This window comes from Abramis brama, assembly GCF_963993115.1.
Source record: "Abramis brama genome assembly, chromosome: 8".
In the NCBI taxonomy this organism is placed as follows: domain Eukaryota; kingdom Metazoa; phylum Chordata; class Actinopteri; order Cypriniformes; family Leuciscidae; genus Abramis; species Abramis brama.
Window position 1 is genome coordinate 31,122,276 of NC_139970.1, and position 19,219 is coordinate 31,141,494.

General features: G+C 39.9%; 1 protein-coding gene across 3 annotated transcripts in view; it reads right to left on the reverse strand.

Annotated features, from left to right (window-relative positions):
• Nucleotides 1-19,219, reverse strand: part of fgf14 (fibroblast growth factor 14) — a 138,578-nt gene that overhangs the window by 36,949 nt on the left and 82,410 nt on the right. For all 3 annotated transcript variants that reach the window (XM_084122970.1, XM_084122969.1, XM_084122971.1), the window contains exons 2-3: nt 14,238-14,348; nt 11,304-11,407 (exon numbers count right to left, since the gene is read on the reverse strand). In XM_084122970.1, the coding sequence (XP_083979096.1) occupies nt 11,304-11,407; nt 14,238-14,348 (215 nt within the window). The remainder of the gene's footprint in view (nt 1-11,303; nt 11,408-14,237; nt 14,349-19,219) is intronic.

Below are 19,219 nucleotides of genomic sequence, written 5' to 3' on the forward strand. Positions count from 1 at the left end.
ATGCTGTAAGAAGACAACTTCTTATCTTTAACCAACATATATGTCTACCCTACAAGAAATCCTGGCAACCAGCCAACTCATTGCAGGAAATTATGGAAAGATTCGATTGTTGTTATAACCCCAATTGTACACCCCCATTGAATGAGATTACAAGTACTGTAGAAAAACATCAAGTGAGCGGAAATGTTGTCATTATGTCAGAAGATGACAGATGTGATTACTTTAAATCATGGAGCTAAAATCTCTATCACTCAGAAATATGCCAAAAAGATCCATAATAAGATTTATCCATTACTGCAATGTGTTGTGGCTGCATTGTTTAGTAGGTGTTCAGAAAGTAAATTAAATACTTAACAAGTGAAAACTGGCTCTATACAGTGAAAAGAGCTTTGTAAGCAACCTCTGGTAGCAATAGTTCAAACACAAGCACCAAAGGGATGCAAGTCTACAGGGGCCAGTCTACTGATGTGAAGAGTCAATCTAACACTCATGAAAGGTAGCTCTAACAACTGTGGCAGGGCGATAAAGCTATAGACCTGTCTCTCTTCAATGCATAGAGAAGAACAAATGGCTTTGAAAAGACCCAGAGAGCCACAAAAGGCCAAATCACTCAGCCATATAGCAGTGACTTGAATGAATATACGATTAGTTTTTTTAATGTTCTTTGCCATTTGTTTTAATAGTTACATACACATTTCTCATTCACTCAAGCAGACAAGTATGTTTGCTTTTCAGACCAATACTCTGTTTTGTATTTATATAACTGCGTAACTGTCACACCTGCAGCCACCAAGAAAAGGAGCTTGATTATTATTCCAAAGGATGAATCAGCCTATGAACATCAGAAGCAGAGAGGAAAGCAGAGTTTGAACCCTTTGAATAAAAGAGAGGGATTGAAAAATGGAAGATTATTGAAGTCTTTCTTTTCTCCCAGGCATGAGTCCATTGTGCCGAGACTCCAAGACATTTTGATACTATCAGGTCACTTGTACTCCTGCACAGTACAAAAAAAGGCCTGACAGACAAAAGACCAGGATGCAGTGCTAGAGCTTCTTAATGGAATTCTGCTCTATTCAACAGGACTATTGTATTCTTTCAGCCTGACTCTAAGATAGAATAGAGAACAACTAATCAAAGTGGGCTGTCAGCGTGCCTTCATTTGTGTTTGACTGATGCAGGTAAATGAGTAACGACTGATTGTGCACTATAAAATGTCATTAATCTGAAATACAATAAAATGTTGGAATGATAGAAACGGACACAAAATAATTTCAAAACTCATTTTAGCCAGGGCAGACCAGTTTTAGTGGCCTGTGGTTTTCGTTAGAATAGTAATAAATCTCATTCTGGTCTATTTTCCTGCTTAGCGGTCTATGCCAAAATGCAGCATACTATTAATTCCATCATTTTTGTTCAATTCATTTAGCAAAAACTCTTGAGTATATAAAGTACGAAGCTCTTTGAAAATGGTTAAAGTCAAGTTTGCCGTAGTGCTAGGATTAAAATGTATTTTCTAATAAAAAATAATAATAAAAATGGCCCTTAATGGATGGAGGGTCAGGTAATAACTGCACGCTCTCATAGAAAGAGGAATAATGACAAATGAATCTACAAACCGGAGAAAAGGAGAGGAGCTTTCTCTGCCATTACCTGAGTCATTCAAACAGGAACAGAGAGAGGAGAAAAGAAGCAGTGATAGAAAGCTGAGAGAGAGCACGGGTGCATCCATAGAGTTGATTAGTAAGCCCATTAGGAACAAGAAAGATTTTCATTGTGTAGGACTCCACAGTGAAGTATGCGGGGTCAGCTGTGGCTGAATATTGGAAGTTTAAGCTTTGTTACCTGGAAAAAATAGCTTCTGCATTTCAACATGTTTAATCCATAAAACCATTATTCTAAAACTAATGTCTAGCACTAAAAATACCTGTATTATTGAAAACATGTATGGGCCATATACAGAGGCACTTTAGACACTCTTAAAAATATATGACAAGGGAGACTTCCGGGTTAAGGATGGAGTAAGACGTGTTTTTTGGAGCTCTGCTGACTTTCACTCAAATTTCATTAAAACAAGAAAGCATAAAGTTCGCTAGTGATCTCGAAGCCTTTATAGTGTTGCATACGTTCAGTATCATTTGCAACTTGCTTTTTTAAATGCCGTCGAAGAAACAAGGGAAGAAAGATGCTGCTGAGGGAGAAAGTCTGGTAGAGACCGCGGGCTCGCTGGAAGAGGCCTGCTCAACCGCGAGTAACGACCCGGTGCTACTTGCAATTGAATCACTCCGAGTGGATTTGGGCAAGGTTAAAACTGATATTACAGAGAGCTTGAAAGGAGACATTGCGACGCTGGAGAGGAAAATTGATGCGAAGTTTGATGCAATGCAGTTAATCATAAATGACCACCGAACTCTCGACTACCTTGAACAGACCGCTAATGCCTCATCAGATGCTGTTACGAAACTACAAGCCAATGTTAAAAGTCTGTCCGAGGAGGTGTCAGAACTAACGGAGAAATGCATCTAAGGCAAAATCTAAGAATAGCGGGAGTCCGAGAAGGATTGGAAAGCGGTCAAGGTGCCAGAGAATTTGTAGCTAAGCTGCTCATGGAGGTGCTTGGACTAGATGAACTTCCTGTTCTGGACCGAGCGCACCGAGCTCTTCGCTCCTGGCCTGAGGACAGTGACCCGCCGCGCCAATTCATCGCTCGAGTACATCATGGCCATATCATGGAAAACATCATGTGCAAAGTGTCATCACAAAGAAAGCTAACCTTTAACGGTCACTCCATCCAGATCTTCAGAGACTACCCTTCGGCTGTGGTCAAACGTCGCGCAGCCTTTGCCAGAGTACTACAGATCCTTCAGGATAAACCCGGTGTGAAGTTTGGCATTCTGTATCCTGCGAGGCTGCGGGTGACGTACAGCGAGGGACTTTTCACCGATGCGAATGAGGCATGGAAATTTGCAGGCGAACAGTTTGGGGCAGTAAAGTAGATGTTGAACAATAACTTGAGAATTCCTGTTGTTTTGTTGGAAGTTTCGATGCTGGATCATTGTGAAGTCTTTGAAAGGTAATATGCGGAGGTGGGCTTTTCTTTTCTACGTTTTATTTTTTAGTTTGCGTTTTTCTTGCCTTCAACTTCGTGATTAGACAAATCTAATAATTGGGGGCGATTTTAACTGTGTCCTAGACCCGTATTTGGACAAATCCTCCTCCACAAAAATAGTTAGTTCCAATTCCAGTACATTTTTGAATGCATATATAAGCAATTCTAATGTTTGATGTGTGGAGAATTCTCTATCTGACGGATAGGGAATACTCTTTTCATTCTCAAGTCCATAATGTCAACACCCGAATAGATTAATTTATTCTGGATGGTAAACAGGTCTGTACGGCTAAATATCATAATATTGTTATCTCCGATCATAGTCCAGTGACTTTTTCTATTAAAATAGTAATATGGAGAAACCACAAAGAAATTGGAGGCTTAATTCTCATTTACTAAGATAATAAATGAAGTCTTTATCAATTACTTAAAACAGGAGATAAAACCCTTTTTCGAGTTCACTGACAAGCCTGACATGTCTATAGGGGTGATATGGGACACATTTAAAGCATACATTAGGGGTTGTATTATCTCCTATCAAGCATCTCAAAGAAAAAGTAGTAGGGTTGAATTAGAGGTATCGGAAATTAATTAATTAATCAGTCACTATCAAAGATTCGTCTTGGCTTCATCACTTGCCCTTCCTTTAAGGTTGCTTCAGAACAATTCACATATCTAGGAATAGAGGTGACAAAAAAGTTTTCCAATTTAGTTAAGGCTAATTTTCAACCACTGTTGTTTAAACTTAAATCCATGATCAAGTTCTGGAGAATGTTTCCTATTTCTCTTCTGGGTAGGGTAAATGCAGTTAAGATGATATTTCTCTCACAATTTTTGGTGCAGAACATTCCCGTATTTCTGCCCAAATCTTTTTTTCAAAAAATTGGACTCTATTCTGGTTCCTTTTGTCTGGCACTATAAAGCCCATAGAATTTCTAAGCAGCACCTTAAATAAACCCAAAAAACAGGGTGGGCTTGCCCTACCTAATTTCCTTTATTACTTTTGGGCGGCAAACCTGAGGGTTCTGACTTCATGGATAGATTCTACTATGATAGGGGAGAGCTGGCTGATGCTGGAACAGGAGGAATGCCTCCCATATTCCATTAACACAATGCTTCCATCACCCACAGGTATAGCTAGTTCACTTTATAATCACAACCCTGTTATTCATAATTCTATTCGTATTTGGAAACAGTTAAAGACGCATTTTAAATTAATCTAGATGTCGTTTTTGCTCTCTATCTCAGCTAACCCCTCCTTTTGCCCTTCGATGTTAGACAGTGCATTTGAGATTTGGAAAAATTTAGGGTTATGAAATATAGGGGATTTATATATGATTGGAACATTTCAACAGCTGTGTAAGAAATATAATATTCCTTCAAATAATTTCTTTAGGTACCTTCAAATTAGAGACTTTGTGAAGTCTTACATTCCTAATTATGTCACTGCCACACCTATGTATCTAGATGCATTCTTGGAAAGACATCATAGAGATGGTAATACCATCTCCTTTCTGTACAAGGCTTTAGAACAGGTGAAAAGTCCTTCGATGGAGAAAATTAAATCTGCCTGGGAAGAGGAACTTGCAGTAGAAATTCCTAGTGAAATGTGGGAACGCAGACTTGAACTTGTCCACAGGTCCATTAACCCTCTGAGGTCGACAAACGCGCGGGCGCGTTTTGCTGGATTTTCTCCACATTGTAGCACTATAAACTTAAATTTCTTCGTCATTTATGGTCATACTGAAAAAAGAAATATAAAAAAAGAATCTGTGATATTTCTACTTTTGTATGTGTCCACTTACAATCAAATCAAAACATTGTGCTTTTGTAAAATAAAGAAAATAGACAGGGTGTGCGTTCTGCCTCTCCGTCGCGGTGAACTTTTTTTTCTTGAGCACGTCTATAAACTGAAACAAAACTCAGCGAATACTTGTCACACATTTATGAGCCATACACCTTTATAAACATTTAAGTGTGTACTTTTAAATGATCGGATTCAAAACGAAAACAAATATTCTCTGTTTAAGTAATTTGTATAAAACCAACAAGATGTCCAGCTTCTCAAACGCTTCCTAATTATTTTTTAATTTACCACGCCCACTCGCGCAAAAGATATTCACATGCAAATCTCCACATGGAACGCGATCGCGCTCATTACCTCAACAACAAAACACTTCACTTCACTTTTCGTCGAGTTTGAAAGACGTGCCTGAGCTTACATTGGATTTACATCAGAAGAAGAAGAACCCAATTTGAAGACAAGAAAGATAAGGTAAGAAATGATATACTTACATATTAGTTTGCTATTGTTGCATACATTTCACATTGCAGTTGAACTGTTGCTAGTTATATGGTGAATATTATAATATTTAGACCCGTGTTTACTGTTACTGTGTTTGTGGATATCTGCTCAAACGTAGATATGTATATGGTAACCATAATGTTTTATATTTGAGCGCGATCGCGTTTGAATGTATCATATTTTGGATCGTGATCACGTTTGAATGTATCATATTTTATCCAGCACTGCGCATAGCTTATGCCTACAAGGCACAACAAACCTGGTGTTCACTGTTCATTATATTATATATTGTTGGAAACATTTGTGTGTGTGTGTATTCTGTGAATTTTAAAAAGCAATTTTAACCAGAAAAATTTAAAATTTATTCCCAAAATCGTGCAGGCCTTTCTCTTGATATCAGTATGTTCTTTTTTTTTTTTTCAGGGCCCAGATGCCACTGAGGACTTCAGTGAACATGAACATGGTAAAGTGAAAATCAAACACCTTGGAAATGAAAGGTATGTACAATGTTTTTAGGAATGGGCACAAAGGTCTCTGTCTTTGGATCATTGTTTTCAATAAGTGCTTTTTTGGCATTTGTTGTGTGTATCTTTGGACTATGTTGTGTTGTAAATAAATCCAAACAATTTAAAAGCCATTCTTTTTTTAAATCTCCTCATTTACAGTATTGTGCAAGGTTGCTCAGAATGACAGGGCCTGATAGCTCCTAATAGGGCCGTTAGGGGAGGGTCTTTGTCTTTCTCAGGTGAGAAAAGCTTACATATTAATGACCTCTCGCATAAGGCTTTTTCACACAAAACACGTCGTAAAATTTTTAAATCAATATATTGTCTTATCTGAATGAGCAATCAGGGTGATTTTCACATAGTTTTAGAGCAAATATTCTAGGCTACGTGATACAATTTTCAAAAGTCTTGTGAAGAAATAATCAGTATGGGTTTCATAGCCTTATTTCAGTGAGAATTTTTTTTTTGTATTTTCACAAACCACGCATAAATGTCATTATCTCAAAACTACAAACTTTTACATACATGCTGTTGATATATTATTGTAGCAGAGTTTGTGCTGAATACAGTGTAATTAGACTTTAGCCATGAAAATGTCACAAGTAACAGAAATAACCAGAAATGTCAGAGCATGTCAGAACACCTCCAGGGCCCAGAAAACAGCTCAGACCTCAGAGGGTTAAAGGGATAGTTCACCCAAAAATGAAAATTCTGTCATCATTTACTCACCCTCAAGTTGTTCCAAACCTGTATGAGTTTCTTTGTTCTGCTGAACACAAAGGAAGATATTTGGAAGAATGTTTGTAATCAAACAGATCTCGGTCCCCATTGACTTCCATAGTAGGAAAAAAAAATACTATGGTAGTCAATGGGGACCAAGATCTGTTTGGTTACAAACATTCTTCAAAATATCTTCCTTTGTGTTCAGCAGAACAAAGAAACTCATACAGGTTTGGAACAACTTGAGGGTGAGTAAATGATGACAGAATTCTCATTTTTGGGTGAACTATCCCTTTAATGCAAGACATTGTCTTATTCAGTTTAAAGTGCTTCATAGGCTTCATTATTCCAAGTGTAAACTGAACAAAATATTTCTCTATTATGTAACAAATGTCAAATTTTAGATGCCAGCCTGTCTCATTGCTATGTTATGTGTTCAAAATTACAAAATGTCTGGAATAAGATTTTCCAGATACATTTTTCAGATACATTGGACATAAGTTTTGAACTAGATCCTATATTAACTAGATGTACCGCATGGCGGTACAAAATATGACCGCCGCTCAGGCCTGCACTGGCTTTCCACAAAAAGAAATGACGTGGAGCAATTTGGCTGTATTGCGTGTTTATGTATATACCTAAAAGAAGTAGTAGTATGTGCATGTCTGTCTGTGTGTGTGTGTATGTGTGTGTGTTTGTGTATGTGTGTGTCTGTGTGTGTGTGTCTGTGCGTGTATGTATGCGTGCGTACATGTGTGTGCGCGTGTGTGTTTGTGTGTGTGTCTGTGCATGTGGATTTGTATGTGTGTGTGTGTCTGTGCGTGTGGATGTCAGTGTGTGTGCATGCTTGCGTTTGTTTGTATTCCTGCATGTGTGTGTGTGACAGTTAGGGTTGCCAACTTCAGAAAAGGAAAATGCGGGACAATCGTGGTTAGGAAAATGAGGGACACTCAAAATATTTGTACTGTATCACACAGTGTACGTCATTTCAGTGTCTGCAGTTAAGTTTGTGTTTAAAAGGTTATCAGACATAAACACATTTGTATTGCTTAACCTATTTATGTATTTAATTCTAAAAATAATTTTAATGTCATACATGAAAAAAGTCACATTACAAACAAACCATAGTTCAAAATAACAGCATTTATCTAAAATAGAAAGCTTTTTTAACATTATACACTAGGCTTACAGTTCAAAAGTTTGGGGTTAGTAAGATTATTTTTTGGGAAAAAAAATAAAGTAATTGCCTACTTTTATTCAGCAAGGATGCATTACATTAATCAAAAGTGACAGTTAAGATAATGTTATAAAAGCTTTCTATGTACTTTCTAAAAGCTTTAAAACATTAATAATAATCAGAAATGTTTTTTGAGCATATTATTCCCTCAGGTAGATTACATGTTTTCTTGCGTGGCTGGATGTTAGACTCATGAACAATAATCACGTTGTTTGCATTCGCCAAAATTGATTAGCCGAAATCAAAACGTGGACAGTGAAAGCGCGAGACGAGTCCGGCTTGAAGCGGAAGCGACCAGACGGCAGAGGATGTTCGCAAATCAAACAATGATTTGTCTCAAAACAGTGATTAAAAAAAGCTGTGATTGGATGATGACAGGTGTCGGTGATCATTCTCAAGTGTCGTGGTCAGCACTGCTGCTGTTGCTGTTGTATCAGTCAGTGGTTTATCAGCTTGTCAAAAAACGGGACACGGGAGGTCACGCAAGGGACAAATAAATTAGGCCCAAAATGCGGGACGTCCCGCCTAATTCGGGACAGTTGGCAACCTTAGTGACAGTATCATCCTAAACCAGCAACCCTTCGCTCAACACCACCATCTACAGGCCGATGAGTGTACAGTCACTAAATGTGCACATAAATGAATTTATTTTATACCCCCCCATGGATGAAATTCTACGAAACTTAGCATACCCCCAGAGGATGTCAAGTTAATCATACACATGAAATATGGTGCAGTTCTGAACATCTCAACTGAAGATAGGGGCGATTAAAGCAGAATAATATTGCATTTTCATTTTTTATGGGAGGGGCGCAAATCACAAATGAGTGATTATGGGCTAGGTTGATGTGGGCCCTTAAGAGCAACATACCATAAAAATTTCTTCATCCTCGGTGCCACGGTTCAGGTAGTTATTTAGGAAAAACTGCATTTTTTGGGTTTGGGGGGGCCCAGCGTGGGGGGGGGGAGTGGCCCCCGGGGACCAAACGAAATTTTTCCGTAAAAGTCTAGTGGGGCTACATGCCCACCAAATTTCATGTTCCCCGGTGTTTCGGTGTCCCTGGTATCGTTGACGAAAAATTCACGGGGGCCCCAGCGCGGGGGGGGAAGTGGCCCCCGGGGACCAAACGAAATTTTTCCGTAAAAGTCTAGTAGACCAACATACCATAAAAAATTCTTCATCCTCGGTGCCACGGTTCAGGTAGTTATTTAGGAAAAACTGCATTTTTTGGGTTTGGGGGGGCCCAGCGCGGGGGGGGAGTGGCCCCCGGGGACCAAACGAAATTTTTCCGTAAAAGTCTAGTGGGGCTACATGCCCTCCAAATTTCATGTTCCCCGGTGTTTCGGTGTCCCTGGTATCGTTGACGAAAAATTCACGGGGGCCCCAGCGCGGGGGGGTAAGTGGCCCCCGGGGACCAAACGAAATTTTTCCGTAAAAGTCTAGTAGACCAACATACCATAAAAAATTCTTCATCCTCGGTGCCACGGTTCAGGTAGTTATTTAGGAAAAACTGCATTTTTTGGGTTTGGGGGGGGCCCAGCGCGGGGGGGGAGTGGCCCCCGGGGACCAAACGAAATTTTTCCATAAAAGTCTAGTGGGGCTACATGCCCACCAAATTTCATGTTCCCCGGTGTTTCGGTGTCCCTGGTATCGTTGACGAAAAAATTCAGTAGATGACAAAAAAAAAAAAAAAAAAAAACTTTGACAATCCCTATATGACCGCTTTCGCTAGCTATGCTAGCGGCGGTCATAATTATATTTGGAGTTTCTGAAGAGTTTTTGAAACTTACACTGGTACAACAACATTTTGTTTCGTATGGTTTAATTTCTGCTAAAAAAAACGTATTCTTTTGTTTTGGAAGAAAAAGGAAGTTCCAATGCTTAAACTATGGCTGACAGAGTTGACTGGTACACTACATTTAGAAAGAATTAGGTGTGCTCTAAAAAACAAGATTTTGTTATTTGAAAAAATGTGGTCCCTTTTATTTCTTTTCTGCAAGCAAGTGATTAATGTTTACTATGCCTTCATCACCTGCTTTTACCACTGGACGGCACCTTTGGGTTGAGATTTTAGGTGGGGTTGGATTTTTTTTTTTCTCATGCATATTTGTTAGGATGTAAGTTTTATTTGTTTGCATAAAAAAGTGTAGTTACAAATGATCTTCTGCTGAAAACATTTAAACACCAAAAATATATGACAACAATAAAAAATATCAAAGCAAGTTTAATTTATATTAAAGATACTTTTCAAGCAAAAAAAGAAAACAAAAATCACAAAAACGTTCAAATTATGAAACAACTGATGAATGAAAATCTTTAGACCATCTGGTCATTGTAAAAACAAGTTTGTTCAGTGAAAAGAATCATACGTTCCAATCCATTAATTGTAAGTGTGGCTTAAGTGTCCAAAATTGTCTAAATACTTTTGGGGGGATGTCTCACACCTGCCTGTTTCAGTATGCAAAGTTATTTGTATGATGTGACACATTAGATTTAAATTTAGATTGATTAGTTCAGTAGACACTTTTACCCACACTGACTTACAAATACAACAACCAATTCATTACCCCCAGAGAGGAATGGTAACAGTAGCAGTGTTTCAGCAACAGATCTTCTTGATAAAACTACTGATGCTTATGTGGGTGTGCATAACTGTGGTGTGCATTTAAAACTAAAACCATAATAGAGACATTATGAGCTATTATGTATTATAGCTCCATAATGATTTCTGCCGTGTAAAAGACATTTATATGTAACTTCTGTCAGCTACCTGTGTACCTATCGGGACATATATTGTCCCACATCTGTTTATTAGTGCAATATTTGTTTATACAGAATTAAATAATAGATCACAAGATGTCCAGTCTTAAATTTTGCAGTAGTCACAATGACTCATCTTTTACCTGCAGTGAGAATATTTTTTCATGAGTTTGTGCTCTAGAGGTATAACGGAGTAGCAAAGAGGGAATCAGCTTTGAGCCTGAGCTGATGTGTTATTGTAAATGAAATGGCCATGCCGACATCTGAGAGAGGGCAAATGACTGATACTGAGAGTGAGAGTGGGCAATTTTGTATGTGCAGATGTGTCCAAGGCCACAAAAACATGACATTTCATAGTTAAACTATCCAACCAAACCCTGTTCCAGAACCAAGGGAGCTTCCTTGAAACATACTCAATTGGAAATATTACCCATTATTTGTATGTGCTAAGTATTTTGTGGCTATTAAAGATTAGCATATATAGCTTAGCAATATGCTAACAGAAAAACTTCATTGGAATCAGTTGTGTATCACTTCTCCCATGTACAATCAATCAGTAGTTTCAGCTAGGATACCTAATTAGAAGGGGATTCTGGTACAGAGCAACAGAATCTTGAACAAACTGCCATCTGTAAGACCTGAATTCTTCACAAACACTGTGTACTCACTGATGTGTACAGATGGCCTTCTCCATTCATGGCAATGTACAAGCCCGTCTTCACAGACTGAATAGCAACGACCCGAAGGCCCACAGGAATGAGGTTGAACAACGCTGTAAAACAATACAGGGGTTAACAAATGCGAATTTCCCATGAATTCAAATTTCAACAAATAATATCTGAAATAAGAAGTGTGGAATTGTGGAATTACTGTCAAATTTGAAAATGAAGAAAATTTGAGTACAGTAAAGTGCTTTTGAATGTTGCTATGCAGTTCTCAGAGTGATTATGATGTAGAACAAACCACAGTCCTGCACGCGGATGGGTGAACAGCTAATTTTGATGTAACATTGCGAGTGCGGGTCGGGAATCAATAGGCACGGGCGGACTGCGGGTCCAATAGCCAAGAGACAATTTTGACTGAATTTGGTACCCACTGATAGGCAGCTGCTTATTTGTGTTTGCGCTCTATAGTCTGAAGACCGCCAAATGTTACAATGTTTCAACGTGGATTAGCGTTGAGCACAGCAACGTTTGCGCGCTGCCTGCAACTTAAGTGATTGATAGCTTCAGTCATTAAGAGAGCGCTCTTTGCCCGCTTTCTGTATAGCCTACAATCTATTCTCAATTTGAATAAAAGTTTTATTTTTTATGCTGCTAAGAGGACCAATGTCCATGTATACACTGCAGAGTTTCAGGAGAGACAACCGCATTTAAATGCAGAGTGAATCCGGTCAAATATCCCTGATCTAATACCTATTATGACAATATAGGCTCATTTGGCCATATTCTACTAATTTATGGAGAGCTCTAAGCATCAGTATATGGCCTATTTCTGCACATTTGTTCAAAATAGCCTGCATGGGCATATTGCTCACATATAGGAAAAAGTTTTGTTTACACAACGGATGCACTTTCTCATCTTTTTTCTGTTAATTATCACCATGTGTTGCCGCGTGTCTATTTTCCTTAAATGCATCAATTCAGAATGCCATGCTGGTTTTATTGCTTGTGTTACATGAGAAAATAAATGATTAAATTAGTGCTGCTGTCGGATAATGGGTCAGGTGTTCTGTTAAGTACTGCGGGTTCGGGGCGGGTGCAGGTTTACCAAACAGGACCCGTGCAGGACTCTGGAACAAACCGCTAACCCCAAAAATAATAGCAAATAATAGCATAATAACGTCACTAAAATACTGTAGAATTAGAATGATAAACATTGGGCTTCAAATCTGAACCCATAAACTGAACATGAGCCGCACTTTACAGCGTGCATAAACAAGTGTGGTGCATAAAAACTGATACACAGAAATTGAATGGAGGCCTCATATTATGTAAAATAATTGTTTTTATGCCCAGTGGGCAACAACAGAAGCCTGGCGCTACAAGCTGGAGCATAGAAGTCTAGTGATTGGAGACAGTAGTAGTGCGTGGCAGATTTAATGGATCTTTTGTTGTTGGAGCAGCTCTTCGCTTTTGTTAGGTAACGGCCTTTGTTTGTACTGGAGGGAAGTAACAGCCTAGCTGGTGACACTAAGTGCATCCAAAGGGGTGATTTAAACCTAAAGTGTAATGAACTGACTTCAACTCCCTGTTAATTGGCAGAGCTCCCGGGGTGCTAGAAAATGATTTCAGAAAAGCCCTGTTCTGGAAGACTCTGGTGTGGCAAAATAAGAGTGGGACAGTTACATCAAAGAAAGTTTCTGGAAGTGCTCCACGAGCACATTGGAATGGATTCTTACAAGGGCACCAAAATGGACTTTGCATCCTAGTCTTCCAAAGCAAGCATGATATTGAAATCTCTTATGCCATTTCATTATTTTCCTTTTCCTCCTTTTCTCTCTCCCTCTATCTCAATCTACATATGGGTTTGCAGCTTATAGAATTTATATAAATAACCCATATTAATATTATTATTTTACTAAAAATGAAAAAAAAAGTAAAGTGGAATTTATTTTTAACATAACAAGCATTTTCACAGAAAATCTAATTATCAAACAATAAATTAATGATTTTTTTTTAGACAAAATGGTTAAAAATCAATGCAAAGATGGCAAAAACTTTATTTCAGAGAAAAGGTGTAGAATTATTTGTTTGCAGATCACTCTTTGTTTGGGATTTTGTTATCTAATGCAATTAAATGTTTTAATTTTTTGCAATTAAATTACATCCAATTGTGGCTTAAGTGTCTGAAACTATCCAAATACATCTGGGGTTCCAAATATAAATACATATTTGGGTTTGCAACTTATATAAATATTTTATATAAAATTATACATTATATAAAATATATATACAACTATATAAATATAATTTATATAAATAAAAAATATATAATTTTACCTAAAATTAAAAGAGTTCGTTTTCTTCCTTGTAAGCACTTCTGTTTCCTTTAGGAAAGGAAAATCTAGTTACTGCTATAACCTTAAGCTAAGGTAACTACTTTTATTATATGTAAAAAAATTAATAATCAATGTGTTTTTATATTGTTTTTGGAAATTTTTGTAGGTGTCACAACTGTCAAGCGTCATCTTCTCTCGGAGTGTGTGACTGACAGAGAGCCCTCTGTGTGTCACTCTGTCGGTACAGCTACATATTAAAATCAAATTAAGCAGCTGGCCTGAAGCATTTGAAAAGCAGGCCCAGCAGAGCCTAATAATACACCTCTGCCTCCTGAGTTATCATCTCACATGCACACACAAGTCTCCCCAAGGACCAGCCTACTGCCATATCAGCAACAGTGATAACCACAGAAAATGAATCAGTAACAGGGATTTCAAAAGTGTGTGCAGTAAAAGTAATGATATGCATTTGTGCACACTTTACCTTTTAAGTGTAGCATTTTCCCCACCAGAAATATCAAGCAGGAGTCATTCCTTTTGAAACATGTCCATGTTTTGATTATTTAGTATGTGCAATGATTATGAAACAGAGGGAACTCACAAGAATTACTACTGTCATCCTTGGTCCCGTCAAGAGATCCATCTGGGTTCATCTGCAAGTAGTATCCCTGCCTGCAATATAACCTGGTCACTATACCCTTGAGCTGGGGATCTGTGGAGAAAGACAGAAAACAACAGTTTTTGAACTATGGAGTCTACACACACTCAAAAGGAAGTTTATGTAATCTATCAATGAATCACAATAACAATGTAAAGAAATAGTCCACCCACAAATTAAAATTCTGTCATGATTTACTCACCCTCATTTCGTGTAATTTAAACTCTGTATTTTTTTCTTTTGTGGAACACAAAATAAAGATATTTTGAAGAACACTGGGAACCAAATAACACTGGAGCCCATTGACTGCCATTGTATGAAAAAAAAAAACAGACATTTCTCAAAATATTTTATGTTCCACAGAAGAAAGAAATTACACAGTTTTGTAACGACATGCACGTGAGTAAATGATGACAACATTTTTATTTTTGGGTGAGCATGATTATGCAAAAAGATAGCTAAATGTTAAGGAGAAGATATAAAGAAAATCTGTCCTGGATTAACTATGAGGAATTTTGTGCTGTGAAGTGATTTTAATATGAAGTAGACTCAGTAGCGCCCTCTTTAGCTGGGCCTGATAAAGATTTTTCTTGACCTTCTAGTGTTGAAGTACCATACAGCAAGGCCGTACCATGTCTTGAACATGTATTAACCATGTATTGGTATTTTTTATTTAAAATAATTAAATCATTACAGGATTAAAAGGGATTTAAGCAAATAAAAAACAAATAAGAAAGGCAAAAAAAGTTTTAGGTCTAATTATTAAGTAATCAACTATTTGCAAATACTATTTTATTTTAAAATATACACACATTCACTCTTATTCATGTTTAATATGTCAAAAATACTAAACATTTCTCACATTCAGTTCTGAATTACATGAATCACATAAATTATAGTATATTTTCAAAATCTCATAATAAACAAGTTAAGTAGTTTGCATTACTAGATATTACTGTCAGTCGTTTAACATTTCCATCATAAAACCGTTGTAAGTAGCTAAACATTTATTTTGGATATCTTACCACGCACACTTCCACCATTAAAACTAAAGCATCATGTTGGAATTCGCACTCATCTTCTGTGAGCAGTAAGGCCTGCCTTCTTTGATCTGATTGGTCATCTCAGTCATTTTGACATTGATGAGGCAGATCAGCCTAAAAATGTAACTTTTAAAACTTTTTGTCATCTTAACAACATTCAAAGCAGAGCGTAATGGAAGGCAGCAGAGCAAGCATCAAGAATATTAAATGTTTTGGGGCAATTTGTCCATTTCTAATTATTGGGGGGGAGGGGCCTGTCCCCCTCAATGTCTATGGTGGTTACGGCCCTGCCATACAGGAATACATTCTTTCTTAATAATAATAATAATAAAATGATATTGTTACTATAATGTGATAACTGTAAAGCAGAATAGCTGAAGAAACAAAGACAATTATAATTTGATATCAACAGTCAGTTTATCAGACAAATCACTGAGGTAACCAGGCAAGTGAGATCGCTGAGTCGCTGTTCACATGAACAGTTTGGGTAGCACTGTAATCTGATTTATAAACAGAAGGAAAATGTTTCATGATTAAGAATGCCTCTTATCATACTGTATACTGTAAATAACTGATTCTGTATGAATTTGCTCCTGTGTTTGTCCTGGTTTCTTGCTTAGAACAGTAAGAGGAACAGATTGTTTTGTCATATGAGAGTGGAAATCTAAAGGAACTAACAGACCAAAGAAGGTTCAATCAAAACATTCTTAACTTCAGAGTTAATACACACATTACAGCTACGCTGTTTTAAGATGCATCTGCTCTGAAGTATCGCAAAGGGAATACCGGACGTGTGCATACTAGACAGTGCTAATTCAGAAAGACACAGAACAGCAGTTTGCACTGTTGGAACTCATCTAAATACAGTAGACATGTGGTGGAGGAGCGTTCAAAAGCAGCAACAAGCATTCACATCAAATTATCTCATTCCAAGACTTCTGAAGAATTACAAAGGGAGACGCGTTTCTCCAGGTTTGACTTCAATAATTGTGTCTTCAAATCAATCGTGATGTCCCACGTTTTAATATGTGGACATCAGCTAAATTTGCAGTCATACGGGTTTAGAATGACATGAGAAAGAGTAAAATACTTTTTTGATGAACTATTCCATTAAAATTGTAAATGCAGTATGTGAGGATTGTAAAACGATAGTGTGAAACAACAACAAAAACACTACCTTTGGATGTCTGGGGAGGCTGTGTTGTGCTTTAGCAACAAACCTGCTCGGGGGGTAATCACATAAATAGATGCGAGTGACACCAATTTCAAGAGACAGGAAGGGAAAAACCAAAGGATTTTTAACAGCATGAAATGCTTTAGTCTCATTTGGTTATAAGGGTCTCTTGTGATACACTTAACCAGCCTTGTTGTGCTTAACTCCACGCTGGTAAACAAATAACTACCTTGTCATATTGATGTAGGTACAATGCTGCTGTTTACAGTTGGCCTGCTGCCCTGGATTTGCCTGTGTTACGCTAGGGCAGGGCTGAAGAAACTGCCACATCAAAGGTGGAGAGAGAAAAAGAAAGAGCGGGCGAGAGAAAAGAACAAAGGAAGGAAGGAGAGGGCGAGTTTAAAGGGAAAGAGAGATACAAAGAATGCTAATCACAGTGGTGCTTTATGATATCTGCCTCCCCCTACACAGAGATAACGCTGAGACAGCATCCTGAGACGCTTAAAGACAGCAAAGATATCCTCAGAATTTACTTAGACGGGCACTATGAGGAAAAAAAACAAAGAACAATCAAAGAGATGGGCATGAGCTATGGTTCCATTTGCATGCCCAAACTAACGGATGCAATATTGAGAGGATGTAAGGACGACATTTCCACATTTTCTGAAGAAAATGTGGTGCTTGCTCATGCAAAACACTCCTTGAGAGAGGCTGGACTCTCTACCACTCTGGAGTTGCCCATGGTGAAAGGCGGCGGGCTGGTGTGCGTTTGCTTATAGCCCCCCAGCTCAGTCGTCATGTGTTAGAGTACACCCCGGTGAACGACAGGGTCGCTTCCTTGCGCCTTCGGGTTGGGGATCGGTCTCTCACTGTCGTGTGTGCCTACGTGCCGAACGGCAGTGCAAAGTACCCGGCCCTCTTGGAGTCTCTGGGAGGGGTGCTGGTAAAGTGCTCTGACTGGGGACCGTTCTACTGGGGGACACATAGGCAGTGACAGTGACACCTGGAGGGGCGTGATTGGGAGGAACGGCCCCCCTGATCTGAACCCGAGCGGTGTTCTGTTATTGGACTTCTGTGCTAGTCACAGCTTGTCCATAATGAACACCATGTTCAAGCATAAGGGTGTCCATCAGTGCACGTGGCACCAGGACACCCTAGACCGGAGATCGATGATTGACTTTGTGGTCGTTTTATCCGACCTCCGGCCGTATGTCTTGGACACTCGGGTGAAGAGAGGGGCGGCGCTGTCAACTGATCACCACCTGGTGGTGAGTTGGAGCCGATGGCCGGGGAGGAAGCTGGACAGACTCAGCAGACCCAAACATACTGTGAGGGTCTGTTGGGAATGTTTGGCCGAGTCCCCTGTCAGAGAGATCTTCAACTTCCTCCTCTGGCGGAGCTTCGACCGGATCCTGAGGGAGTCCGAGATATTGAGTCCGAGTGGACCATGCTCTCCACCTCCATTGTCGCCGCGGCCGCTCGGAGCTGTGGCCGTAAGGTCTCCGGTGCCTGTTGAAGCGGCAATCCCCAAACCCGGTGGCGGACACTGGAAGTAAGGGATGCCGTCAAGCTGAAGAAGGAGTCCTATCAGGCCTGGCTGGCTTGTGGGACTCTTGAGGCAGCTGATGGGTACCGGCAGGCCAAGCGGACTGCAGCCCGGGTAGTTGTGGGGGCAAAAAATCGGGCCTGGGAGGAATTCGGTGAGGCCATGGAGAAGGACAGTTGGCTTCGAAGAGATTCTGGCAAACCGTCCGGCGCCTCAGGAGAGGGAAGCAGTGCCCTACCAACACTGTTTACAGTGGTGGTGGGCAGCTGTTGACCTCAACTGGGGATATCGTCGGACGGTGGAAGGAATACTTCGAGGATCTCCTCAATCCCACCGACACGTCTCCCATTGAGGGAGCAGAGGCCAAGGGCTCGGAGGTGGACTCGTCTATCACCCAAGCTAAAGTCACCAAGGTAGTTAAGAAAAAGCTCCTCGGTGGCAAGGCACCGGGGGTGGATGAGATCCGCCCTGAGTCTCTGGATGTTGTGGGGCTGTCTTGGCTGACATGCCTCTGCAACATCGCATGGCGGTCGGGGACAGTACCTCTGGACTGGCAGACCGGGGTGGTGGTCCCTCTTTTCAAGAAGGGGGACCGGAGGGTGTGTTCCAACTACAGGGGGATCACACTCCTCAGCCTCCCCGGGAAAGTCTATGCCAGGGTACTGGAGAGGAGAATTCAGCCAATAGTGGAACCTCGGATTCAGGAGGAACAGTGTGGTTTTCGTCCCGGCCATGGAACACTGGACCAGCTCTACACCCTCTCCAGGGTGCTGGAGAGTTCATGGGAGTTTGCCCAACCAATCCATGTGCTTTGTGGATTTTGAGAAGGCATTCGACTGTGTCCCTTGTGGCGTCCTGTGGAGGGTGCTCTGGGATTATGGGGTCAGGAGCCCTCTGCTAAGGCCTGCCCGGTCCCTGTACGACCGGAGCAGGAGCTTGGTTCGCATTGCCGGCAGCAAGTCAGACTTGTTCCCGGTGCATGTTGGACTCTGGCAGGGCTGCCCTTTGTCACCGGTTCTGTTCATAATTTTTATGGACAGAATTTCGAAGTGCAGCCAGGGGCCGGATAGTGTCCAGTTTGGGGAGCACACAATTTCGTCTCTGCTTTTTGCGGATGATGTTGTCATGTTGGCTTCATCAAACCAGGACCTCCAGCATTCAC